The 27,779-nt window shown below is 42.6% G+C and overlaps 1 protein-coding gene across 9 annotated transcripts in view; it reads left to right on the top strand.

The window, feature by feature from the left end:
- The window catches only part of LOC120554532 (R3H domain-containing protein 1-like), a 46,666-nt gene that overhangs the window by 17,221 nt on the left and 1,666 nt on the right, over positions 1–27,779 (top strand). For 2 of the 9 annotated variants that reach the window (XM_039793468.1, XM_039793469.1), the window contains exons 4-26: positions 776–793; positions 1,422–1,511; positions 5,194–5,317; positions 6,777–6,855; positions 8,372–8,431; positions 9,383–9,523; positions 9,792–9,900; positions 10,166–10,261; positions 10,696–10,721; positions 11,011–11,064; positions 11,868–12,100; positions 13,773–14,042; positions 14,586–14,740; positions 15,131–15,244; positions 16,174–16,524; positions 16,711–16,837; positions 19,664–19,821; positions 20,149–20,330; positions 22,570–22,673; positions 24,810–24,991; positions 25,650–25,806; positions 26,772–26,869; positions 27,063–27,147. In XM_039793468.1, the coding sequence (XP_039649402.1) occupies positions 776–793; positions 1,422–1,511; positions 5,194–5,317; positions 6,777–6,855; positions 8,372–8,431; positions 9,383–9,523; positions 9,792–9,900; positions 10,166–10,261; positions 10,696–10,721; positions 11,011–11,064; positions 11,868–12,100; positions 13,773–14,042; positions 14,586–14,740; positions 15,131–15,244; positions 16,174–16,524; positions 16,711–16,837; positions 19,664–19,821; positions 20,149–20,330; positions 22,570–22,673; positions 24,810–24,991; positions 25,650–25,806; positions 26,772–26,869; positions 27,063–27,147 (3,013 nt within the window). Of the gene's footprint in view, positions 1–775; positions 794–1,421; positions 1,512–5,193; positions 5,318–6,776; positions 6,856–8,371; positions 8,432–9,382; positions 9,524–9,791; positions 9,901–10,165; positions 10,262–10,695; positions 10,722–11,010; positions 11,065–11,867; positions 12,101–13,772; positions 14,043–14,585; positions 14,741–15,130; positions 15,245–16,173; positions 16,525–16,710; positions 16,838–19,663; positions 19,822–20,148; positions 20,331–22,569; positions 22,674–24,809; positions 24,992–25,649; positions 25,807–26,771; positions 26,870–27,062; positions 27,148–27,779 lie in introns of those variants that run through there. The other 7 variants (XR_005638497.1, XM_039793470.1, XM_039793472.1 and 4 more) reach the window with 7 other exon arrangements.

Below are 27,779 nucleotides of genomic sequence, written 5' to 3'. Positions count from 1 at the left end.
GCGGTGTGCACTTGTGTGTGGATGCATGTTGGGATTAGGATGCAGAGGACTGGGCTCTGTTACAATTTTGCCTGAAATGGCTCCTGCCAGGTTCTCTCCCCACCCCCCACCCTCTCTCCTCCCCTCGTCTGCTCATCTATGCATGCTACTGAGAGACCTTCTGTTTAGACGTACACACACACACACAGCCACCAGTGCGTGAAGCACAGAAGCAGCGAGCTGTCTCTCACACTGTTGGGCGGCCAGTCTCTCTCTGCTTTCTTCATCTCACCTCCAGCGCCTCGGTTTGATTCACATGACAGCTAAATGGAGCTGAGAGCAGCGCATAAGACTAACCCGAATCGCTCGTGTGTGTGTCCACAGTGCAGCCGCTTTAATAGCATATGCTCTGCAAAATTAATTCATGCTCCCAGGAAAATGGTAAATGTTTAACTTGATATTTCATGCTGAGCAGGGAATTTTCTATTTCTATTTGCAGATTAATGGCGCTAAATTTTGTTTCTGTGTCCTTAAATTTTTCAGTTCAGGAACAGATGTAAAAACACCGGCATTACAGGAGGTTATTTGTCTTTTTCTGCTGTCTTGGTATAAATTGTTTTGCTCTTCTGCAGAGCTAGTAGCGCAGGCATGCACAAAATGTAGGCCAGTCATATTTAATTCAAACCTCTCCGCTTTCTTAAAGTAACAATCCTCTTTCTCCCACCAAACTTCTGTGGTTTGTTTGATTTTTCTTCCTGTGCACTTTTTCCTGCACCCCTCCCTTACCTGTGGACAGCCTGTGAAGTACTCTAAGGTACGGTACGGTCGACGTGCATGTTGTGCAAGGATGCTCCAACCTGTGTAATGTGCACTTGGATTGCGTTGTTTGCTTGAAATAAATTGGAAGTTGTACCTGTGTTTCCTGTCAAGCAAGTTGTCATTGTACACATTGCTCCCGGAATTTTTGAAATGAGTTCAGTCCAATATGTTTTGATGCCATTAAATGAATGATAGTGGAGGCTATTGTGTGTGTATTATGCCTGGAAAAAACAAATAGTTTGAAATGGCCGTTTCCTGTGTGCTTGCTGCATTGCTGTAGATGGTTCGTTCAGGGAAAAAAATGAGACGGCTTGGGTTTATGTGAAAATGCTTACTCCATTTTTTATTTAAGATTGTTCTGATAAAGTTATCTGAGAAGATCTGCAGCTACTGGTGGACAATCATGTTAGCTGCGAAGAGCTCCGTCACTCAGGAAAAGATTTGACAGCTAAAATGGGAAATATTGAAACTGTAGGGTTTGCTTGCAAAGAATCGATTGTGCTCGCTGGCTGTTTCTGTTTTACTTTGCCTTGTCGCTGTGATGCGTGATAATATTGATGCGGTTGTGTGTGTGTGCGCATGGTTTTAACTGTGCCCACCTACCTGCACCCCCCTCCCCTTAGTCCAACACCAGGCTAAAGCTGGTGCGGAGCCTGGCAGTGTGTGAAGAGTCCTTTCCTTGCGCTATTCCTGAGCCTTCAGCAGCACCTCAGGTAACAATCTCTGAATAACCAGAGTGTATTCACATTAGGAGTGTGCTGGTTTACCAGTTTTACTGTACACCATATTCTGATGGTAACAATTACTGGACAATTACTGTCAATACCGCGACTATTGCTGTTTTTAGAGGGCACCATGAAAACTGCTCTCCTGTCTTTATTAGCCTTTTTACCAGCCAAACGGAGTCAGCGCCGGGCCGACGGAACCAGGCTGCCTGCCTGCCTAGTTGTAGCTACTCTGGCCATGAACTGTTATGCCAACTTTAGCTCGTGAACCTAAGTACAGCTAGTTCATGGCTGCCCAAGTCGTAATGTTCCGTGAGAGAGAGCATGCATTTTACAGTACGTGACAGCAACATTCTGCCTTTTTACTTATAACACCCAGCAGGAAACACTTACAGTACTTAATTACTTAAAGACCGCTTCTGGACATAGAATGGACATTAAGACATAGAAATAAATACTACGCTTAGAACAATTCGTTGCACGTGATATGATTTTTCCACCAAAAAATGCAGGTTTGAGGTAATTTTCAGGTCTAATAGTATTTCTGGAAAGCTTGATGGTTATCGTGATAATACAGTTAGGGGTGCATGATATATCGACTCAATATCGTTCTCGCAAAATCACGTTGCGCAATATTATATCGAAAGTGTCGCGATAAGTATGCAATATTTATTTTATTTTGATGAGCGCTGCGTCCCGTCCGTTGGCTGTGTGGCTTAGTTGTGTTCGATTTAGAGATCGCTTGAAACACTAATGATCATCATTTCACTGGCCAGGTACCGTGCCGCTTGCACATGTTGGTACACGTCAGCGCATGGGTCCACTACGTGACCAACCCTATGGAGCATATCACGTGTGTGTATATTTCGACAGAGTGACAGTGTAAGTGCAGAAATAGAGACAACAAAACGGAACGAATCAGAGAAGCGAAAGAAAAGTTGTGTCCTGTTCTCTTTATTTATTTTATACTGTCCAACCAGTAGAACATGTCCTGTTCTGTAGACATGGTCCTTATTTATTTATTCATGTTGGACCAGTCCAATATGACTGTCAGTTGAAATAAACCTTGTGTTGTGCTTTGATGTGTTTTCCGTAACTTTTGTAATTTTACATTAGTTTGAAAATATCGAAATTAATATCTATCTTGCAATATTCATAATCAATATCGCAATATTACATTTTATCAATATCGTGCAACCCTAAATACAGTCCATCATGACATTTTTGGCCACAACGATCGTAGCATGAAAATGTGATGCCGGCACATCCCTAATTCACATGGACACTCTGTTCATATGGAGTAGAATTCATCCCAGTCATCTCATCAAGCCCGATGTGACATAGGTGGTTGTCTGACACCTCGGCTCAGTTCGTTAAGATACAAGCCCACACGCATAGCGCTGAAGTGCTGACCAGGGATCAGTTCTTCATTTCAGCTCATTACAATTGAGCATGTAGACCTCTGATGCTTGATTAGCGGCCTTCGTCTGACAGCTATGATTAAATACCTGCCCGTGGCCGCTTGATGAAAACATCACATCATCAAAACCGAAAGTACAGAGCTCCAACAGCGGGCCGGTCGTTTAGTTTGCTAAATCAACTCTCCTTTTACTGCGTATCTCTGGGCAAAGCCCCCCTCTGATCGAACTCTCTCCATTACATGCCACTGTGCACCGCTCCTGGCATGCTTTCACACACATATACACACAGGTGCGTTTGTTCCAGGCGTTTCAGCCAGTCAGCACCGAACTCCATAACCAGAGAGCGGTGTTATTCCCACAACAGTCTCGCATCGTCTGCACTCACACAACGTCCTGTATTACTGCCATCAATCATGTCGAGGAAATTACAATTTCCACACGTCAGCTACAGAGAGCTGTGGTGCGCTCTAATTGAATACTCTTGATATTTCCCCCGCTACTGTTATTGGGCCCGGAGTCGAGACTCCTTCTGCGGCAAACTAACCTAGAGGGGTGAGGTAAAGCAATAAAGAAAGAAAAGGAGAAAACACCTAAGTGGAGTACACATTCAGCTGTAAGATCAGGGACTCCCATTCAACCTCTTGATTTATCAAATCTAAATATTTATCATCGTTCACCACTTTACGTTGTTGTCTCCGATGTCCGATTGTAAGCATTAACAAAGAGCTGTATGGATGCTTTCTCTGCATCCTGAAAAACTACATCTGTCCCCACATTGTACGCCTGGCTGTCAATTCCAATCAATGGCCGATAGTTGAGAGCCTCTGAATACACGCTGCACTTTTTGTTTTAGACTGACAGCATGTTCATTACAAATTCAGAGGACCATCATTTTCACGCTGTTTTTCTTTATCTCGAGGTAAATGGATGTCAGGAAACAAATGAGGCAGTTCGCAACAGCTGCACATCACCCGGGCGGCTTCCATGTGATGCCGAGGGTGGCATTAAGTAGCAAACATCAGCGCTTCGTGCCAGAAAAAAATCCTTTTGCTTGACCAAAAAACACACACACACACACACACACACATATATGTGAACTCGCTGTCACTTACACAACACAGTCCTAGACTCCTTTTCGCTTTCTCCCAGTCTCGCTTAGGCAATTAGTCAGTCACGTTTCTCATTAGCATATTACATTTTCACATATATTAAGAGCGTCTTGAAATGAAGGAGAACGTAGTGTCTCATTATCTTGCTTCGCAGCTGTTACAGATATCCAACTTGTGACCTTTTTTGGTTATGAGCTGCTCTCACTAGGACACCCCTTTGCTCACTCCTTCATTCATTCATTTCTCTCTCTCTCTCTCTCTCTCTCTCTCTCTCTCTCTCTCTCTCTCTCTCTCTCTCTCTCTCTCTCTCTCTCTCTCTCACGCACACACTCTCACAGACTCTGATGTTAGCTTCCCAGAGTTGTGTTTAATCCATTTACTGTGCGCTGGCAAGCCTTCTCCTCTTTTCAGCTTTCCTTTTTAGCCTTTTGTAGAATTGTCTGAAATGCAAATCAGATACTGCTCTGAGGTGTGTGGGGGTGTGTGGGTGTGGGTGGCGTAGCACAGCACGACTGGGGTAAATCGAGGCATTTTTAATAGATCTCGCAAAACATCCACATCTTCCATTCAGATTGCGGCACAGTCGATTTTCAAGAATTTTACAGTTGGAGGGGGATTACAGCTAACTCCTCATGCTGTTGAATTTTAAGGAATGAAATGTGCTGTGTTTTAATTTTGGGCTCAAATTCATGTTTTATTCCGGCGTTTTAATAGAAACAAGCTAATCTGACAGATTAATTGCCATTGTGATTTGGAATTCATGGACGCAGGTGCATTATTACCAGCAAGGAAACGGGTTTGGATGATAAAGAGTTTAAGTGTCTTGCAGTGTCCTCTCTTGCCCATCCTATTCTCTAATTAACCTAGAACCTCAGGCAAGATCATGGAGAATGAAACGCCTCATATTTAATGTCGCCTCTCTAAATTAAAGTCTCATGTCTGTTCTTTAATCAGAGGTCACATTTAGTATTTGAAGCTCTTGTAAAATGCTGACATTATTGCACTTTTGTGTGGTAACTAGTCCCCCAAACACACACACACAAAATCAGGCATTTAATAGGACATCAGAAAGATCTGTTTCACACACATACTGTACCTCAACCAGTTTTTCAGTCGGTATTTTCTTTCCTCCCTGAACAGGATGGATTCCTTCTCCAGCCCTTTGAAAAGGAAGATCGAGCCACACAGGACCAGGCTGAGAAAGAGGACGGCTGCGATAAGGTGGACAAACCTGAGAAAACGCCAAGAAAAATGCTGTCGAGAGGTAAGAAAAGCAATTAAAACCCATAGTGAAATCCTCGTTTCAGGTCTGTATAGATTTGTATTTTTTTTTTGGTTTGGAAATTTAATTTTTTTTTTTTTTTTTTTTTTTAATATCTCCACCCTCTCTTCTGAATTCATACACATTTTAACATATTTTTGTCCTTGGTTAGATTTTACGGTTCAAAAGAAGACCTGACGAGACTTGCCATCTCAGTCAGAGGAGCTGAAATCTTTCCATTAACACCACAGCTTTCTTTACATCATACACCTGGGGCCTCATTTATAAACATTGCCTACTTCCAAAAAGGAGGTTGAAAGATGCATGTGCTTTTCCCATCCCCAAAAATTGAATTTTTATGATTTAATTTAGAAAACTTGGCAGGAGGATATGTGCACATCTTGAAAATGAACCTCACTATAGATTATTTATTTGTTTATAATATTTTGTGTCACTGGCGACACTGAAGGCAACATTTTGAAATGAAGCCAAATGCTTAAATGATACTTATCACACAATCCATGTCACTCAGCCAAATTACAGCCTTCTAATAATTATATCTTCTACCATGTCACGAGCAACAGCCAATCCTAAACATTTTTTTTCCCGGCACAGTGCCCTCCAGTTTGTCCAAAAGCACTTCTCTGTTTTAAATGATATCTCATTATGGGCCGATAATTGGCGTGATTCAGTTAATTGCGACAAGCTCAAGGTGTTAAGCAATTATATGGATTCCCACAGGCGTATAAAGGTGTCTGCTTCCCTCTGTGGAGAAAACGCCACTGATGAGGCAGCCTCCAATTATAGAAACCAGACACCACCAAGAGGAACGAGCTCCGTGTCCCCTGACTCCCACTGATGGCTCCCATCCTTTGTTCGTGCACAGGAACAAGCTTTTTCAGTGTCGACTTCGTTATCCAACCACTTCTTCGTTTCTTAAACTGTTCCGCTGGCAGCGCTCCCTGCTGCTCATACAAGCTGCCAGATACATTTTTTTTATTTATTTTTTTTCTTTTTCCAAAATTGGTCACACCAAACCGCTAGTGGCTAGCACTGTCACCCTCAGTGAAGTTTCCTCTTTCACATTTCACACGTGACTTTTCCTTTCTTTCTTTCTTTCTTTCTTTTTATTCCCAAATTGAGCTGAATGACAAGCTGATTAATTAGCATATCAATAATCACAATGGGCGTTTCATTAACTGTTTATCAATAATTTGGGTTTAACGGGGTGGAACATTTTCAAGTTTCTTATTATTTATATAAATGAAATTATGTTCAGAAAATGACATGCATGTAATCTTGGGGATTGTTGTATAAATTGGGACATATTGGAGTGAATTTGTGCGCAGGCAACATTAAGGGTGGAGTCTCCGTTTTATAAATGAGACCTGTGATGCACTGCCTTCATTTCAAAGGCAACCTCATTGGTCATTGAAACAACATGTGTGTCTCTCTTGGTTAGATTCCAGCCAAGACTACACCGATTCAACTGGCATAGATCTCCATGAGTTCCTGGTCAACACGTTGAAGGGCAACCCCAGGTACGCTCAACATACACACTGCTGCAGTCCAACGCCAGCCTAAAGGCCTGCTAACCCCATTTCAATGGAATCTCTTTGATTAGTGGATTCACTCGCAGAAAAAAAAATTGCTCAACCTTGGTGAGCTTGACACAGGAATTCCCTCCATTGTGCAATAGCAAGCTGTCTTTTCACTGCTGACATTTGAAAGTACAGAGAGCCAGAGTGTCCAAAATGGAGACAGCTAACCGTAAACTTTGTTGTACGTTATTTCCGCCTTCCTGGATAGGTAATAGAGTAGCTAGTTCCCTGCTGGCTAGCCAGTTAGCGGTTAGCTTGCTTACTACAGTATTCACCAAGTAGCCTTATGTCACCACACCTTCTTAACCAAATATTTAGCATTTTACTGTGCTACTTTCTGGTGTGACCATAGGCCTGTACTATGAAGCAAGATTTGGTGTTACCGAGGTAACTTCAGGTTCAACCCAGGGTTTTGTGTATCACGACGGTGGATCACTTGTTACCGGGTTCAATCGGCATGGTAATTTACGCTGAACACATAATCTGGTCGGGAGCAGGTTGGAGATTAGAGATCAACCGGTGTAAAAGCACCGCCTACCGACCAATCAATACTTGATTGATAATGGCGTCTCGGTGCAGAGAGAGAGAGAGAGAGAGAGAGAGAGAGAGAGAGAAAAAAAAAAAAAAAAAATGCGAAAAAAAAAGGCCATAAAAGTTAAAACAGTTAGAAACCGACAATCCCGTTAACATTTCCTGATGGTTATTTTTATGAAAGATATAGATTTTCTGCAGAGTGGTTTACGTAACCATAGGCTGTTTGTCGGCTTCTTGAGCCGTGTGTTGCCAATGCCACACATCGCTTTGAATTATGTTTTTATATTTTTTTTATTTTCTCTCACGATCGCCAATTCCGATTCCCACTGCCAGGGTTGCAACTGATATTATAATAGGCTAAAGCAACGACAGTTTATGGAAAGCACAAGTGCAATTATGGTCAGATCTTGTGCCTGACTGATAGGGAAGTGATAAGCGTTGTGATTTACGCATTTACAGCGTTGGCTTTTTTTGCCAGCTTTCCTTCCTGCATTTTTCCTGTAAAACAGTGTCTGTATTCTTCATATTTATGTCGAATTATAGTTTGCTCTTCTTATGTAAAATATGCGGCTCTGGTATATGTTTGAAAATGGTCATGCTGTGCAAACACCGCCTCTTTTATGTGAATGCGCTGGATTGGGAAACCCTGGGTTTATTGAACTAGTTGATAACCACCGTCGTGACACAGGATACGCGTGACCGCAGTTGTTAGGTTAGGTGAAGCCGGGTAACTGAAATAAATCCAGGACATGTTGATCTTGTTTCTTAGTACAGGCCTCAGGCCTTTAGAGATCGTGGTGGTACTATTTGAACATTGGTGATCTTTCTTATGACCTGAGAAGTGAAAATAATGTTGATTATGAACCCAATTTTGCATTCAGGATGTCTCAAAAAACAATCTTCATATGTGTCATTTCTTTAGGGATCGAATCATGCTACTGAAGTTGGAACAGGACATCTTGGACTTCATCAGCAATAATGAGTAAGACATATTCTTTACTATTTAGCAGGTTCTCAACCAGACTGAATTAGTGAACCCAGCTGCAGTAGCAAACTTTTCCTTCAAGCTCAACTATTCTTCCAAAGAGCTCTATAGAATATGAGCGGAGAAGGCTCTTTCAGATGGGCTGTTCTTGATGTTACACAATTAAGACGAACAGCTGTTTGTCATTTCAGCTGTTACATTTGTTGCCTCATCTGTAGAGTATAGCCCTGTTTAGATGTATTGCATACATTTAAAAAAACAGAGTCTATGATCAGACTTTTGGCTCTGCTCATCAAAGGAAGCAGTGGTGGAATGTGCCTAAGTACATTTACTCAAGTACTGTACTTAAGTACAAATTTGAGGTACTATAACTTTGCTTGAGGCTTTTCTTTTCATGCTACTTTCTACTTCTACTCCGCTACATTTCAGAGAGAAATATTGTACTTTTTACTCCACTACATTCATCTGATAGCCTTAGCTACTAGTTACTTTACAATTAGTAATTAAGTACACAAAACACATGTAGTTTCTAAAATGTGTGGATTTTTCTGCATTGAGTACTTGAGTTCCTGATGATACTTACATACTTTTACTTAGGTAATATTTCAGTGCAGGACTTTTACTTGTAACAGGGTATTTTTTAGTACCTTTTTAAAGTATGAAATGTTAAGTTTGGATCACCATTACCAATTTAGTCATGTTGGTCTCAAATTACAGAGGGCTATAAGTTCTCCTCTAGTGAACTCTGACATGCTTTGAAACATTTCTTAAAACAAACCCAAGAGCAGATATATCCTTACAAGGTAAGACAACAATGGCCTTCTACCAGATAAAACAGGCAAGCTTTACTTGCTTAACTCCTCATTTCAGACTGGGATTGCGATGTTTTTTCTCTCCGAGCATATCCTTTTCACTTAAACATTTCAACCATGTGTGTGTCCCTCCTAGAAGCCAAAAGAGAAAGTTCCCACCCATGACGTCCTACCACAGGATGCTGCTACATCGGGTGGCAGCCTACTTTGGCATGGACCACAACGTGGACCCCAGTGGAAAGTCCGTGGTGATTAACAAAACCACCAACACTAGAATGTGAGCCTCTCTTTTGTCTTTTGGTGATCTTCCAAGTTTACTGACCGTATTAGAGTAAAATCAGTATATGAATTATATTATTATCAGACCTCTCATTATACTACACTATCACTTAGCTAGTTAATTGGTGGTGAACTTTAAGCTGTCGCAATCCGTTGACAGATCGGTAACTTTCCTGCCCTGCTTGTTGGTTAACATATGTTGCTGTCAGCATCTGCCTGAAATTAAGGTGGCACTAAAACTCTTGTGAAATCCCCCCCCCCAACAGACCCGATCAGAAATTCTCAGAGCACATCAAGGATGACAGGGCAGACGATTTTCAGAAACGCTACATTCTAAAACGAGACAACTCCAGCTTTGATCGTGAAGACAGCACGGTAGGTGTTTGCGTGCGCATGTGTGTTTTTCACCAAGCTGTCACTTTCATTTCTGACATGTTGGTAAGAGTGGGACAATCTGGCGTCCCTGACATAGCAGCTAAAGGTGTGTGTGTGTGTGTGTGTGTGTGTGTGTGTGTGTGTGTGTGTGTGTGTGTGTGTGTGTGTGTGTGTGTGTGTGTGTGTGTGTGTGTGTGTGTGTGTGTGTGTGTGTGTGTGTGTGTGTGTGTGTGTGTGTGTGTGTGTGTGTGTGTGTCCTTGCCAGATTCGAATGCGTTTGAAAGCTGACAAGAGGAGCAAATCGATGGAGGAGAGGGAGGAGGAGTACCAGCGAGCCAGAGAAAGGATATTTGCACATGATGTGAGATCTGTTTGTGTGGGTTGGGAGCGGTGGGGGCATGTTGCACAAATCTTTGTGTCGTTTCTATTCATGTGCAAATTCAGTAGATTTCTTGCTACCAATTACCACTGCTGGATTTATGAATTTCTAGACTAGGTTCCCTCTGATGTGAAGCCAAATGTATAAAGTCCAATTTATAACTAGACCTGTAAGCGGGTACACCGGGGTCTAAGCATCTGTCAATGCAACGGCATTTAGTTTTTTTTTTTTTTTTATATTTGTTGATAAATTGATCAATGCTGTAGTCATATTTATGAGGATTTTTAATGCACAGAGCCATGAAACATGGCTTTGAGCAAATGCAAAGAGAAAAGTGTTGAAGATAATAAGAACAAACTGTCCTGTGAATTATCTGCACCAGTGGAATTGACTGTAACTTTGGTTTCCACCCACAGGGAGATCACTTCATACTAGATAGAAGGTAAGCCGTACTATGCCATTAATAACCACTGATTTTGCTTCACCTCTCATTGAGCAATAAGTTTGTTTCAAAAAGAGCTAACATGGATGATGAATTGTCAGTTAATTGGCCAGAGTAGAACCGATAGATCCTTTTAAAGTGTAACTAAAGCTCTACTTTAAATGATGTTCTATCACTTTTATAGTGTTCCTGTCAGAGCAGCAATTAGCGTCAGCTCTGTCATGTTTTAAAATGGTGGATATCTCATTTTGTCAGCGCCTGTTCCGTAATACCTCTCTTCTCCCTTCAGTGCTCAGGATGAAGGCGCATGCATGAGCACCCAACAGAGGCGGCAAATGTTCAGGTAGGTCCGCCCCCGCCGCACATCATTCAGCTCTTTCAGAGGCTGAACCGCAGGCAGAGAAAACCCTTTGAATCGCCCGTCTGCCTTAATCGGCGTGCTGATCTGAGGATTTGTTTTTGCTGCTCAGGAAAGCTTCTGTTAAATAGGATTTGCTGCCCATGTGGGATGGCCTGTTTCAACCAAAGCTTGGCAATTACACCATGTTTGTTGGGAGAAGATGCAGTCTTGTTATAGCTAAATCTACATTGCCTATATATGGTCCAACAGGAAGACCACAGGCCATATTTTTTTTAAATGTCTTATGCAGGTGTCATTTTGTGGCAAAAGATTAACTTATTAGTTACTTACAAATTTTAAGATTAGAGCTGAGCAATTAGACAATATATAAGCAACTGATTTGATAATTGATTAAATTGAAAGTCCTATTTAAAACCAGAAATGCCAAAAGAAGTCTGTGGTTCCAGCGTCTGAAATGCAAATGCTGTTAAATGTTTTATGATCTAAAGCTAAATGTCTTTGGTCACAAAACAAGCAATTTAAATATGTCAACTTGGTGAATTTGTGATTGACATTCTTTTACTATTTTAGACAATTTATGGATCAAATGATTCATCAAGATGTGTGTGCAGGTACTGTGATATGATCAGTGATGTAGCTCTTTCTGATTTAGGACATGTTGCAGAAGTTGGGTCTACACTATTTTGCATTTTTGAGCGTGTTTTTGGGCGATACAAACAGAATTATAAAACCAGATTAAAATTAGCATAAAATATTTTCAAATAAAATGCTCTCTCTTTTTCCAGGCTACGGGCTGGCCGGTCAGGCGCCAGCCGGCAGAGCAGCTCCGAGACGGAAACGCTGCCGCGGCACGGCGAGCCTCGGCCGTGGAGCAGCACCGACAGCTCGGACAGCTCCAACCGGCTCGCCCCGCGGCCCCCCATCACAAAGGCCAGCAGCTTCAGCGGCATTTCCCCCGGCCTGGTCCGAGGGGACAGCACGGCCAGCAGCAAGAGCACCGGGAGGCTCTCCAAAACAGGCAAGAGGGATGGAGGGAGGTGGAGTAGGGCTGTACTACAATGTTTTGAGACTCATTGACCTCATAATCTCCTCACTTTGTTTTAAATGAAACCGTGAAAAAATACCTTCGTGAGGCCACCGGAAATCCAAAAAAACTGCTTCTACTTGCACTTTCAAAGTGTAGCAGTCAATATTCTGCCATATACAGTTATTTTTTATTTATTTTTTTATTGAATTTTTTTTCCGAGGAGAAACCACCTCCATGTTTTTTTCAAATTCAGCTGTTTTCGTGATTGGTTGTTTTAAAACGAGGCAGATTACATTGTACAGCTATCTTCTGATAGATGTAGATGGAAGGATTTCTCTCAGGTGCATGTAATTCATTCATTCATTCAGTCTCTCAGAGAAGGAGAGGAAATTGTGTCCCAGCATGACGAAGTATCCTAATTGGATAAATGAGGAGCAGAAAATAGGCATTTTGCATATTGAGATCCAAGCAAACTCCTCTGGCATTCAGGGCTTCTGAGTTGTCTCCAAAGCAAATGTTTGTTGGCCTGCCGTTGTTAGTAAAGTCTGTGGGCCGCCCTGTAGCCGGACAGCTGTCAAAACTAATGACCGTACAGCAACATGGTGATGGAAGAGGCCCTTGAAAAGTGTTGTAGCAGCAAGAGTGTAAAACCTAGCGGTGAGGAGTTACTGCAGGTACTTACTCCACAACATGATACATTTGTAACTATATTGGCTGAGATTACAGGAAAGTGTTCTTTACTGTGGATTTGTCTTCTTTATCTCAGTGAATGCAGGGTAGAAGTCCTTGGTTGGCCTCTGCTCTCCATTTTGTACACGCCACCGTTTCTGTCTGGCGTTTTTCTCTTCTTGCCTCTCTTGGTTACTTTTTATTTATTTATTTTTTTACACAGAGGTGTAACCGCAGCAGCAGGCTTCTTGCCTGAGCAGTTTTTTAAGTTGTTTACGAGGCGGCTGGCTGCCCTCACTTTGTGTTTTGGGAGTATAAGTCGAGGACATTTTTCCGTGTTCGGCTGCATTTGCCCTTCGCCTAAGCCCTCAAATAACCTCTCTTGGAACAGGCTGCACGCCATCTCCCCCTGAAAATAGGAGCTTATATATGATGAAAGTAAAATTGCTCTCAATCAACTGAAATGAAACGTTTATTGTTTCTGCCTGTATGATTTAATTTGGACATTATCTTTCAGTTTTTTTGTCAAAGTCATGACATTTGTCATTCATTTTCCCTTGTTTTAAATCCAGCGGTGGAAACTACATTTACTCAAATACTTGGGTAAACTTTTAAGGCACTTGATCATTTCATTTCCTGCAATTGTAAACTTCTAAACTCTTCTAAACACTAGATTGCAATGCCAATCCGTGCTCCCAAAAATGTCTTTGTACAATCGCCATTTTGCACGCCATTCGGTAATTATACAGGGAGAAATCCATAACAGACTGTGCACAGATACCAATTTCTCCATCAACAGTTGCTTGTGCAGCCACCAGAGAGGTTGCATTATCAGCCAGACTGCTTCATTATCACCATCAACTCTATTCACCCACTTGAATAACTAGCAAGCTGAAAGCAACACGTTAATGCTCCTCCTCTCAAAAGCTCTCTTGAAGTCTTTCTGGGAGACGTAGGAAGAATATTATAATCTCATTGTTCTGCCTTTCCTCAGGTTCAGAATCGTGCAGCAGCGTCGGCTCCTCGTCCAGCTCTCTATCCCGTCCCCAGCTGCCTCTCCCAGTTTCAGCCCCGTCCTGGTCCAACATCCCCGGCACACCCTTAATCCACATAGCCGCTGACACTAGAGGCTCTGGACACCCTGAGATGATCAAGAGCGTCCCGTCACAGCCACCATCAGCTACAGACGCAACAAACTTTTATGTGTTGCCGCTGGAAGCCTCAGGGATACCACCCGGCAGCGTTCTGGTCAACCCACACACAGGTGGGTGATGGGATACCTCCACGTGAAGATGAAAAGTTTCAATGTAAAAGTCCATCTCACTAAATCAAAAATCCCACAAAGGCACAGGATTTTGTTCTTGAAGGGCCCAATCTCAGCCTGCTGCATTAAATCAAAGCAAAAAAAATACATTTTCATGTCTTGTAATTTTGGTTTACTAATGAATTATCCATGACTTGGGGACAGAATTACAGGTTGGCATGGGGCTGCACTCGGTTTGTCTGTCAAATTAGTAGTCAGACCAGAGCACGCTGATCAAAATGCACTGAACAGATGGGAGAAATGTGTAAATATTCATCATGTTGTACACTTTTGAGCTGCAAACTGAACTTCAAATGCTGCCAAGGTTGTTAATTCCTGTTGCCTCTCCTGTCATGGACCATGTTTGGGTGTGTCCCTCCCTGTCACCACGAGCATAATTCAAGTGTTTCCTTTTTGTATGATGATGATGAATTATTAGTATGTATTTGTGTGTGCAGTTCACATCACTGTGGTTTTTGGTCTCTTATGAATAAAATTTGACAGGCAAGCCTTTCATCCACCCCGATGGCAGCGCCGTAGTTTATAACCCGGCCTCTGTCGCCCCCGCTGCTGGCAGGAACCCACAGCAGGGGAAAAGCCCACAGCAGCCAATCCCTGTCCCGACACAGCAGCAGCCAACCAATCACCTCCACCCTCAGGTCAGTGGGGGCGGGGCTACATTTTTCAGCAGGAATCCTGTAAAGACTCCAGTGTTGTTGTTTTTTCTAACTCTCTCTAACCTCACTAACTTATTGTGTTGAAATGGGAGCTGATAGTAGGATGGTGGGAGCTTCTCTAAGCTATTTCATTGACCCATCGACAGCCCCTCCAGCAGCACCAGCCAGTGTTACCTGAGATAGTGTTACATTCTCCAAACCCATCAGTCAGTCCTCATCCTAAAGGCCTTTTTCTCTAGTTACATTAAAAGTGAAAACATAAACGGGGTTCGGTAAAATGGTCAATTGAAGCTCCCACCGTTTTCCTGGCGTCCTGCCTCCAGTCTCATCTCCTGTCCCTCTGTCCATTTCTTCTTCTTCTTACCTCCTCAGCCGATCTGTCCTCCTCTCCAGCTGTCCTCTGAGCCTGTTCACAACCCAACGGTCTCGTATCCTCTTCCTCCTTCACAGTTCCTGCCCGTCTGTCATAACCAACAGTACGCTGTGGTACAGAACTCCTTTTCTTCAATTTTATTATTCTCCCCCCCCCCCCCCCCCCTCTCCTTCTCCTGTCAGACCTGGCTCATTAAGAGTTTATTTCTAGACTTTTCTCTGAGCAGTTAAATTAATAAATGGAACTCTGACGCAGATGTCCAGGAAGCTTGTGTCGAGCTAAAGAAATACTCTGCGCTCTATTTCGACTCAGATCTTCATACTGTTATTTATTTGCCTTTTTAATGAGCTCCTTAATTAATTATCTTCTGTGATATATTTAAAATGGAGATACATTATTGGCCACATATAATATATTCAATACTACTTAGCAAGCAGATTTTGGTATCCACATTCAGTGTTTTTAAAAGGTTTGGCTCAACAAGATTATTATCTATGGTATCTAAAATCAAGCATTATCTCACCTTTTCAAACTTCAAAACCCCTTATTATTCCCCCACTTAACTATTCAGTTTGTTTTATTGGGTGGAAAGGTGTATTTAAATCCAGCAGGAGCCGGTACCCACATATATAGATCACGCATTCACTTAACCTCATTTTTGACCTGGTTTTAGTGAAAGACATGCCTCTGTGACTAATTATGCCTGTGGAAAGTTCCATAAATATTTAATTCATCACCAGATGTTAGCGCTGAATAATCCATGACCAAAAACACTACTTTTCCAACATGTCAGAAATGACCTGAACTGGCGTGCGGTGGTGATGCAGATAAATAGTCCACTTTAGACTCTGCAGACCTGGGTCAGATATAAACTCTTTGCGTTTGTTTGAACCTTCGAGTGAAAGTCAATTTAGCGAGTGGCTTTGATTCAGCGCTTAGCTTAGGAATCATCGGACTGTCCAAGGCGGTCGAACTGTATTGATCCAAATTCTGAGCACATTGAATGAGTAAAATGCGTTTTAACACTAGATTCTCTCTCCAGCCTGATGCCCTCAACGCCCAGTTCAGTCACATGACTCTGGCGCAGCAGCCGCCCGGCAACAGTGGGGCTTCAGCTCCGGACGCCCGCCACTATCCGGCCGTATACCACCACCACCCCTCCCCCCAGATGGTACTGCAGGGAGCTCAGCAGCAGCAGCAACAGGTTGCTAGCTACATGGTGGCAGGGCCGTCAGGAGGACCACCAGGGGTGCTGCAGGGTCAGCCTGTCCCGACCCCGGGCCCCAACCACACCTATCCCAGTTCCACCCCGGGCCCTGCTGCTTTTTCTGGATCCACACTGAACCAGCAGCTGCTCCAGCAACACACCTACATCCATCAGCCTGTCCAGCAGGTAGGGACGTCTAAAATCATGCTAACTGTTTCATATTGTGATAATGTGTCGACCGCGGGTCACTCCCGCAGTGGAACACCAGCTTTATGACTAATCCTTCATTTCTCCTCTTGCTGGGAAGTGGATTCAAACGGGAGTGCTGATGTGTCGTACAGTCCTTGAACTCGTGTTGTGTGTCTCTTCCAGATGTCCGCGTGTTACTGCTCTTCAGCCCACCACCCCCACTGCTCCAGCCAGCAGCAGCACTACCGGCCCCCCGTCAACCCACTGTCCTATAACTGCCCCCAGAGCCAAAACCTGCCCCAGCAACAAGGTATGCACACGGTCGTTTTAAAGAAGTTTTTACGTCTTTATCTTTTTTAAAGAGAAAATCCCCCCCCCCCCCTTTTCTTTTGATACATTATATTGTCAATATAAACTGGTAAAAGTTGTTTTATAACAAAAGCACCTGGATGCCAAAAGAAATTAGCAGGTTGCCCATCTTTTGTCCAGTTTTCTGTGATAGACCAAAGCTTATTCAACTTCTTCAAACATGGCTTTGAAATAGTTACATGGTGGATCTAAAGACAAATCAAAGGATGTTTTAATGAACGAGGTCTGCAGTCTCTGATGTAAAGCAACGGATTTCTCCTTGATTTTTCAGACTTTGTGTTGCCAAGAGCTCTTGCTGCTAAATAGATAGTTTGACTTCTCACTTTCAGCTCTTAGATAGTATTTATGTGTTGTTGTTGTTGCTATGCCAGCCGCAGTCCGACTGCTCTGCTGAAGGACAAATATTTCTCCCTTTCTTTCTTCAGTTTATTCGTTTTTACGATTTCAGATGTCTCCCCGGGAGTCATCCACTTGATTATTCTGGTGATTTTTTTTTTTCTCCCCCCCTTCACCACAGGAGTTGAGATTGTTAGCTCCTGCTTAGTCTTTCTCACACACGCACGCTGGTGCACACACCCGTCTCTGTAAGTGGCTGCGGCACTATTCTGTCATCTGTAGGCTGCAAATGCTGCTTCCCTGCTGGGGACCCGGAGAACAGACAGCGGACAAATGAAGCTGACCTACAAAAGCAAAGGACAGCAATTATTTCTCAGGGAAACAGAAAAAAATTACTTCAGTGCCTCGTTTCCCTTCTGTTTTTGCATTAATTAAAAACAAAGATATATATATATATATATATATATATATATATATATATATATATATATATATACGACCAACTAAAGGTAAAGATAGTGTAACAATGGGTTCACACATAATAAATAAGTACTCAGTGGGAATTCTCTGATGGCGCAGTCAGGGTCCGCAGAGAAGCTTATGTATTATGTATGTACTTGTGTTTACACTCTTCGCTGCGGCTTCAGTCATGGTCATTAGGATTTGTCTTCCTTCCTCGTTTCTGTTTGGTGATGCCGGAGTTCATTTGTCCCCGCTGGGAAGAAAATGCCACCATCCCTACTTTCAATGGAAGTTACATGAAAGAAATGACCATTTTTCTCAAGGAATGATGGGGAAAATCCTGAGATACATCACATTTTGAATCATACTTGCAAACAGTTAAAACTCTACATAAAATATGTGCATGCCGCCAGGTAAAAAAAATGGACACTGGATATAAAGCCTGCCAATAAGCATGCAGCATGCTTCTACCAAGATCTAATAATGTTTGTGATTGGCTGTCTAACTTTACAGGTCGCAGAGGCAGGCAGAAAAAACTCTACGTTACGCACAGAGACTGGGCTCACGTAGTAGGAGCTGAAAAATGAATCAAAAAGATTTGTGCTGTAATGTTGTAATTTCTTTTTGTTTTATTAAATTGGTATCCAAAAACGTATAGTTTAGGAACCAGTATCGAAGTCACAGTATTGGTATCCGTACCGGTAGAAATATCTTTGAGCGATACCCACCACTACAAATGAGGCAGGTAGATAGTCAGGTGCCTGGGCCTTTCAAGACAGGATTCCTTTTCATCTTAATGGTTTCCAGGCTTTGAAGTATGATTTAATACCAAAGAGGAAGCACATTGAGTCTGAGAGGCGGGATGCGGGGCCGGGACGCTGTCTGAGAGGCCTTTATGAATCTCACAGTGAACCGGTCTCTTTTTCAGCCCCTCGCTCCTCACATGCAGGACATGCAGTAGTCTCGCCATGGCTAGACGGTTGGTACAAGGCGTGGAGGATGGAGCGTGTGCATGCAAAGCAAAAACGTCCTCATAATTAGTCTCAGCCTGTCCTCACTGGATGGCTCAAATCCCTAAGATGCACAAACAGGCATAGGAAGGAATTTCCGAAGGAAAGAAGTCACCGTCGTCCCTCATCTGCTGGAATGGAATAAAATGGGGTGCGTTTGATATTACTGTCATTTCATGCTTGGTTTGTGAGTGAAGGTGGGAGACGAGGCTGGATAAAAATAGTCCTCCCCCTCTCTGTTCCTCGCCGAGCACTCTCATTGTCTCGTTGTACTTTTCTCCCAGGGCGGCAGACTGTAAAGACACCTTCACAAAAGGACGCCCTCTCCTTTGTCCCTTGGAATACCGCATGTGTGTGTGTCACGAGGGACCGTATTTTCAAATGTCTCTTTTTGTCACCTTGACATTTAAGTGTCTGAATCTCCCCTTTCCCTCCGGCGAGGAATAAGCGCCGCCATTTTAGGCCTTTTGGAAAATGGACAGATCCGTGTGTGTCATTTTCTCCCGGCGCTCTAAATGGGTTTTTAAGTAGTACTGGAGAAATGTGTTCCCATTCTCCGTTTACCCCTGAACCTAATCCTCGTTGAAGTGGAAGTTGTTTTTGTTGAGGCGAAGGAGCGGTTGGGCCACTCAGGTTGCAGGTTCAGGCCACCGCAGGCTAAATCAAATATATTGACTTTCTCATTTATTCCGAGTGCCTCAAACCTGCTTAGCTGTAACAGCTCTACTCCCCGAGCCAAGCTCAGACTTCGTCAATCTTTGAATCTCCTTCTTTTGTTCTTCTACTGATGACAAGCAAATTTCCCTTTTAAAAAAATCTCTAAAATCTTGATAAGCAGTGCTGTGTTTCATAGGGAGTCGTGAATATTAATTGCAGTGTTGTGTTATCATCGCTGTGTTCCTATCAGGAGTCTCTTTTCATTCGGTCACAGCGTTGTGCCTTTTCTCATTTTGCCTCAGTGCACCAAGCCATGATGCCAAACCCAGCATCCAGCTACCAGACCATAGTGGGCATGCAGCCAACATCCACCGTCGCTCTCACTGGCAACCAGCAAAGCAATATGGGCAACCAGATGCAAGGCATGATGGTCCAGTACCCTCCAATGCAGTCTTATCAGGTATTTTGATGACGAGACGCCTGCAAGCTTTCCCGTTGAGTGTCAGATTAATATTAACAGTGTAAAGATGAAAAAGAACATCTAGTTCATTTTGGTATGAATGGAATTTGTTGTTCTCAAGACCATTGTTGTTCTCAAAGGAGGCTGCTGGTAGCTCTTTATTATTGGCAAGACACAGGAAGAGAAGAGAGCTTCCAAAATAAAAGCGTGTGCCTGAGATTAATGGAGAAAACTAACTTTTAAATTATTCGTCTTAACAGTGAGGAGAATACCAAAAGAAAAGTATACACGTTTAACCGCTGTTTTCCAACCTTTTTTTTCCTGCAGCAGGTCTCTGTGCCACAGCAGACGTACCAGCAGCCAGTGTTTGTGTCCTGTCAGCCAGGACAGGGGGCGGTGGCTGTTGCTGGCATGCAGCCCTGCTACAGCCTGCTCCCCCCTAACCAGCACACCACCATGAGGTACCATCTCAGGTTAAACAACACGGACACTCTGCAAATGTTCCAAAAGTAATGAAAAAGCATGATTATGTTAATTATATCAAGTTATTTTTCTCAAATGTGAATGGAAATGAATGTACTGTACCAGCATCAAATGCAACAGAAAAGAGCATATGACTCACCAAAGATAAAAGATGAATGTTTTTGGTTTTTTTTATTCTTTTATTGAAACAGGAAGTCTCATTGAGATCATTATCTCTTTTCAAGAGACACAAGAATGAACATATACAGTATAAGCATGCACAATGTACAATGGTTCCACATTATTGAACATCCATCCATGTCAACGCTTAAAAAAAAAAATGCATTTTCATTTTAACAGTTTTTGTAACTCAATCCATTTTAAGGAGCCCAGTATGATATAGTATTTTAGATTAAAATACCATATAACTGTATGTTTAAGTTCTTTTATTGCATAAAGATATTCAATGTTCAAATGCAGCAGTGTACATGCACATCAATACTTTGATATATGGGAGCAATTAGTTTATTGCACATTTTATGTTTAGGATTTCTTTCATAAGCCAGTTTCAATGATCAATTTAATAATCATTCTAAAGGCCTAAAGCTGTCTAAAATGTATGAAAAAAAAAAGTTAATGATGTTTTCTGGTTCGGCTTTTTTTTTGTTACATTACGTTTACACTGATATTAAACTTACTTTGATTTATGTTCATCCTTTTATAATGCCAGTTTCTAATAGCTGAAGTTGCTTTAATCAGGTTCAGGTGAAATGATTAGCTCGCCTGTGGATGTACTTTGTCCCAGAAACCGATTTGCAGGTACTTGCTGCTGTTTCTCACTCCTAAAGGTGCCTCTTATTTATAGACCTAACAAGCATGATGAGTGCTTCCCCAAAGCACCGCCGAGCCAAGGTCATCTTTGTTCACTGTGAGGGGGGTGGGGGGGGGGCAGCAAGCACGGTGATTTGGGTGATGCTTTTCGGGTCTGCGTATAAGTGATGAATGTCGACTCAAAGAGCTGGAGTCGTTTTCCTCCATTACTGCGGGTGCCGAGTAGTGGTGAGCGCTGTGCTCTCTCTCTCATTATAAGCTGATTGATAGAACTAGTTCACAGAAAGCAAAACATGTAATTAGTTTCTACCTCCGTGGACCCAATCAATCTGGATACTGGTGGGGGGGAGCACTACTGGGACCATTGTGCATGCTCGTATACATCAACACCAGACATGAAACAGACATGTACTTTAGTCATCACCTGCAGAAGAACAATGTGCGTGCGTGCGCACACACGCACAAGAGGAGAGGTCACTCTCATTTTCCCAGCTGTAAAATGAGGCTGCTTTAGTAGGGCAGTCAGTGTGGAAATGATTTATGCCTCAGTGTTCGAACGGCTCCGTGTTCTCCCACGAGGCCCGACTGTCCACCTGCAGCCAGCTTTTTCACCAGCTGTACGCGAGTCCCTGCAGGCAGGTTGCTTACTGAGCAGAGCACCTGCTTTGCAGATGGACTTAACGTTAAATTTCAAATTTAATACCCCCAGTTGAAGCGTTAAGATCGCCGAGCTTCTGGAGATTTACGTCTGTGCAGGTTTAGAAGTGATTCTCTGATCAGTATCGTATTGGACTTCTTTTTCTTGAGGTGCTCGCGCTTTGGAGTGCCAGAAGCACTTCTGCTGACAAATTTGGCAACATTTAAACCTTATACAGGGTATGATCTACCCGTTCATTTTCTGCTGCTTATCCAGGTGTAAGTGGTGTTTAATGATGAAATAATGATATTGTTAGGAAGTATTGGTATCGGGGTCTACAACTATAACCACCTAACCGTCATTAATATTGTCGATTATTTGCAGATTAGTTTTTTTATTTTTCTATACAAGACTATAGAACACAAGTTGATGGCATCAAATTCTGTTTTCAAAGCCAAACAGTCCAAAACCCAAATACATTGATTTAATATACTGTAAGATGATAACTAGCAGCAAATTCTTACATTTGAGAAGCTGGAACCATCAATTGTTTTGCTTGAAGAATGACTTGTAATTAATCGATTATCAAAATAGTTGTGGACAAATTGTTTTATCAATTGACTATTAGCTCTAATTGTTCTATACTGCTGAAAGGTACTGACAAAAATGTGATGGAAATGTCAATAGATGAATGCAGATGGCTAACATTTCTAGGCCTTATCATCCCTACCCTATCACCTTTTTATACAAGTATTAAATTGTGCTATAAAAAAAAAGGTTTGAACCCTGTTCTAAAACACTTGTGTGTTCATTCACAGTTCAACAGTGAGTTTCCTGCCTGCCCAGATGATGGAGCAGCTCCAGTTTCCTCAGACCTCGTCCCCCTGCGTCTCCCAGCAGCACCCAGGCCAGCAGTATGCAGGTACGCTCCCCTCCGACAGCCAACCGCAGCCAAATCCGAGGTCCAGATTTAAACACACAGTGATGTGCAGCAGCATCACTTTTCTGTCTATGACATTAGCCGCCCTGGAGATTCCCCTCCACCGGCAGCACTCAGACATCCTTTATATTCCCCCATCTCTCAATAACTGCAGAATGTATTCCTTCACAGCTACGACCCGGGCTTCATAATGAAATAATCTTCCCTGGGTTCACTTTGCAGTTGTATGTGCGTCGGAAGCATGATTAGATTTACACTCCGGATTTTCAAAATGAGAAAGAGTGAGGCGTGGTGATGGCGGCTCCCTGGTGTGTGTATAAGTGAAAGGGATTTGCACATCCATCCTCCTCTTCCTCCAAAGCTGCACGGAGATTAAACAGCAAGTAGGTCGACCACTACAAATGTTGTGTTGACAACAACTTCGGTCCAAATGTTGTTTGGTACAGTTCAAAACTATTAAAGTGAGAAATCACTGATGTCGTTGTGACTCTTTGAATTATGTCGTTGGCAGCTCCAGTGTGAGTTATGCTCCAAGGGTTGTTTTAGGATATATTATTACATGGTTAATCTAATTTTATAAGAAAAATAGTCCTTGTTTCCCTACTGTCCTACTCCTAAATGATGATTCTAAATGAACTGCTTGCTGTTCACTACAAGACCATCATATGTGAACTCATACATGCTTTGATATCATTAATGCAGTACAGAAAACATGAGGTGAAGACATTTCTTTAATAAATTAATATCAGCAGATATATGGACCTTGTTCATATGTGTAGTTGAAATAGATATATAGGTAAATTGGGAGATAGATAGTTGAAACTACCAAAGATAGATAGAGAAATCTTTATTGTCATTGCATATATTTACACAACGAAACTTGGTTGGAGCAATCCAGTTTGCAGCATTAAAATACAAGATAAAATATGAGATATATGCACCCTCTCACCCACACCCACACACCTCACTCATGCCCATGACCACCTACACATATTACCCATGATATAAATAAATACAGCAATGAACACAAAAGTTATTGCGTCATTATTGCACTGTCCATTATTGCATTAAGCAGACGTGTGTGTGTGTGTGTGGGGTGTGTGTGTGTGGGGGGGGGGGCTGGGTGGTGGTGGTAATGGTAGTGACGGGGGTTGATTTCTGCAACCTGTCCACAGCTCTGGGGAAAAAAAGCGCTTCCGTAGCCCGTGTGAGGAGACAGCTTGAGTGGATGTCGCACAGATAGGGGAGGGGTGAAATAATATAAAAATAAATACTAAAAGTCACCATAATAACCCTTCTCCATCTTTTCATGTATTGCCTGTTTTGTGTTGGCCTTTTGAGGGCTCACAGAATCTCTGTCCAGAGGCCCAGGTGGGGCAGTCTCCTTACTAATGACCTTTATTATTCATGCCTGATTATTATGGGGGAGCAATGGAGGGAGCCATCATTTCCAGCCCGTCAGTAATGAGGTCAGATGAAGGTCTCGCGGCGGCCTCACCTACAGCGTCACCAGTAAACATTTTTAATTGGCTAGGCCAGGGCCAGAAATAATCTGCAGATTAAGTCCAAATATCCATTGTCCTTGCTACTGTTGTTGGGTAATAATTCATAAATCAACATTGGTGTCGGCTGTGCAAAGTTTCCAATGTGATTTTCACCTAATGCGAGCTTTATGTAAACAGAAATTAATTAGATGGAATATATATTTTTTGAATGGATGGAGCAGAAGGTTGCTTCTCAACCTCTGATTGTTTTTTTTGTTTTTGGGCGGGGGGGTGTTAAGTCACGTTCATGCGTCACAAACTAATTGGATCTCCCGGATCATTGCAGAAGGTTTAGCAGCAAAATGGTATGGACTGTTATTGCCGCTACGGATGTGCCCTTATAATCAAGGCACTTAGAACCTAATTGCTTTGGGGCTAACGGTGTGAGAGCGGTGTCTCCACTGATGTCTAACTAAACAAAAGTGCTGAAAGACAGTTTTTGGGCTAAAAAAAACCCCCAGATGTAATGAATGAAAATAAGTTATATAGTGTGTTTTACCATGTCTGCGTGACCTGATTTGCCAACGCCGTATTTCAATTCCAGCTTGTGTTATTTATTTTGGTGTTTGTGTAGGGTTGTTACCCCCGGCCCACGGCAGCGGCATGGTGATGCTGCAAATGACAGCGCCCTCCTGCCAGCAGCCCCGGGCCCCCTCCCCCTGCCAGCGGAAACAGCCCGGCCACAAACACTCGGGCCCCGAGCACCAGCGCAGCCGCAGGCCTGCTGAGCTCCCCCCACCTCCAGACACCACCCAGGTACAAACGCTGCCCATGTGCATCGATTAGGCAAAGTCAGTCACTCAAAACAATACCACTTTTCAGAGTTTCAGAGTTAAAATAAAACTGCATTGTTGTAATGTCAAGTCAAACGATTGTATTTATAACCTTTTAATAACCGTGTTGAGGTTGTCTTATGGTTTTGAGAAGATTTAATTAGCGCAGTGGCCCAGAGGTTTTGACTTGACAACAATTTCCAAATAATGTAAAATTAAATTATAAATCTGCTCAGGTAATGTTTGCCACATAGGACAATACAGCATGTGTCAGAAAGGTAAGACTGTCGCAAGAAAGCAATTTGAAAGCCAATTTAGTTTGGTCTGAGTCTGACAGTGACGCGAGAATTGCCAAACGCGCCCTCCGTGGCGCTCCAGGCGGGTTAAATGTCGTAGTAAATAGGTTCTGCAAATGAAGTCAATGCTGGCGTAACCTGAAAACGAGGAGAAAATAGTCCTTAGCATTAGGGTGTAATGGTACATTAGGGGGACTAATATGGATGAAACGGTACATTAAAGCAACAACTTGAACGACAGAATGACTGCGAAAGAGAGAAATCGAGATTGTTGCTTTTTTTGAATGAAAGTGTTTGTGTTCTTCCCCGTTTTCTCTCACCGCACCGCCGGTGTGTTGTGTGTAGAGCAGCCTGCCCTTGTCTCCGGCACTCACTCCCTTGCCAGGCCAGCCACCCAGCGTCAAGGGCCTCCCATCAGGCATCTCGTCCATCCCTGTCATGGCCCACCACCCGCACCACCACCACCCGCCGCTCCCTACAGCTTTCTGCCACAGTGGACAAGGTCAGAGGCACATGGGCCACCAGGGTGTTTACTCACTCACAGACTGATATAGCAGGCTCATCAAAATGTATGCAGTTGTATTTCTTAATCCTGGGTGTGCAAAGATTTTTCGCAAGCATGGTAATTTTATTTATATAGTTATCGCACAAAATTTGATTTCATTTGAGCAAACTAAAATGTTGTGCTTAGTAAATTATCCACATGAGCATATAATGATAACCTCTATCACTCCGTTTTACCCACTTGTCCTTTCTCAACATCCCTGGTCTGAACACTTTCAGCTTAGCCTTGCTTCTCACTGAAGCTCACACAGCCTTGTACTGTGCCACAGTTATAGCCAATTGGAAAACTGGAGTAGGTCATTTCTGATTGGCTGTTTTGTCTCCAGTCCGATTGCTACTAGATTATCTGTTACTAAGGAGGTATGGAAGCAGTGGGACAATGGTAAGCAGGTACTCCACAGACACACACAGGTAGTTGTAGTTTATACCGTATTGGTTACATACCACCTTTTATAGCATGCTTTTAAACTGAAATTTAGCTCACTCTGTCCAACAAATATCATATCTTAGATTGAAATTGTTTAAATTTAGAGACACAGTCAAAGTTAATGTGTTTTAAGGAAACTCTTAATGCCTTGGCTGTTTAGCTGGAATTAGCCAACTAGGTCAGTTAGCTGCTGCTTTTCTGGCTGAAAAAGGCTAGCTACCTAAAAAGAGGGCTAGGTTGCAAGCTAATAAACTACGGACTTATTTACAAATTACATTTCAGTTCAGAAATTACATACTATTTAACACAGAATACATTTTTGTTTGCTCAAATAAAAAAAAAATAAAAAAAATATATATATATATTATTATTTTTTTTATTTTTTTCTAACTCCATATAAACTCACAGTTTCTTGTTTCCACTGATCTGAAAATTCACAGTTTGTGATAACTTTGTGTTTTGGCTCTACTGTCTAGGTGAAGCACACTACTCTCTACTGGGCCAACCTCTGCAGTACAAACCCTCCATCAGACCTCCGCTGATCCACACTGCCCACATGGTGGCCAAACACCAGGTCAGACACACAAACACTCACTGCATGATACGCTTGATTTGAATTGGGTTTTTTTTTCCTCAGAGTCTTCTATCGGTAATCTTATAGTTATTTTCCGAGCTTGCAGTTGTAAAGTTCTTCCTCTTTTATCAAAAAACATCCCTCCTCCTCTCCCCTCCACAGATAACCTAACTGTTGTCCTCTGTCTCCTCAGGGTCCACTGGGGGTTTGGCGTAGCGGTCATGGGAGGAAGGCCAGCAGAAAATCTCTGTCTTCAGATCTCAGTGTAGGTGAAGCAGGTAATAGGAAGTCCAGAGGGAGGCTTGAGTTTAGTGAACCTCGAGATAACAGCGGCCATTTTTAATTTATCAGAGCTTCTGACCGAAATTTGACCTTCCCTCCACTGTAAGATGCACCAAATAGAAATTTGCTATATTATGAAATGCTTTCTATACAGTTGTCTAGGAATTCAGGCAAGCAGTTTGTCAAAACATGCAGTCCAGAGTGAAACATCAGGTTTTAGATGTCAATCAGAAAAGGAAATTCATCATCACGTGATCAACTTTGCTGCTGTGTAGTCAGTTTAGCAGATTAACTGAAATAACAGCAGGTTTTTGTTGTGTCAAAATATGCTTGCTGCGTTCCGCAGCTCTGGAGAAAAGCGTCTGTTTGTGAATGTAAGCAGAATAAATTACAAACGGGGCGGAATTCACACCTGGCAGTGGAACCTGCAGCCCCGGCGGTATTGTGCCGAGAGAAATGTGCTGATTATTTCAAATATGGCGTCGTATTTTTGCACTCACCGAGGTATTTTTTTTTTTGCATTATTCAGGTGCTTTTGTCAACAATCCCACTAGTACAATCAAAAGGAGGGGGCTCGTACGCAGCCCAGTGTGTTGTGCATTAAGGCTCGATGGAAAGTTCAACATTA

Source organism: Perca fluviatilis, chromosome 24 (assembly GCF_010015445.1).
Source record: "Perca fluviatilis chromosome 24, GENO_Pfluv_1.0, whole genome shotgun sequence".
Classification (NCBI taxonomy): Eukaryota; Metazoa; Chordata; class Actinopteri; order Perciformes; family Percidae; genus Perca; species Perca fluviatilis.
Note: the sequence above shows the minus strand (reverse complement) of the source record. Positions and strands in the feature narration are given on the sequence as shown.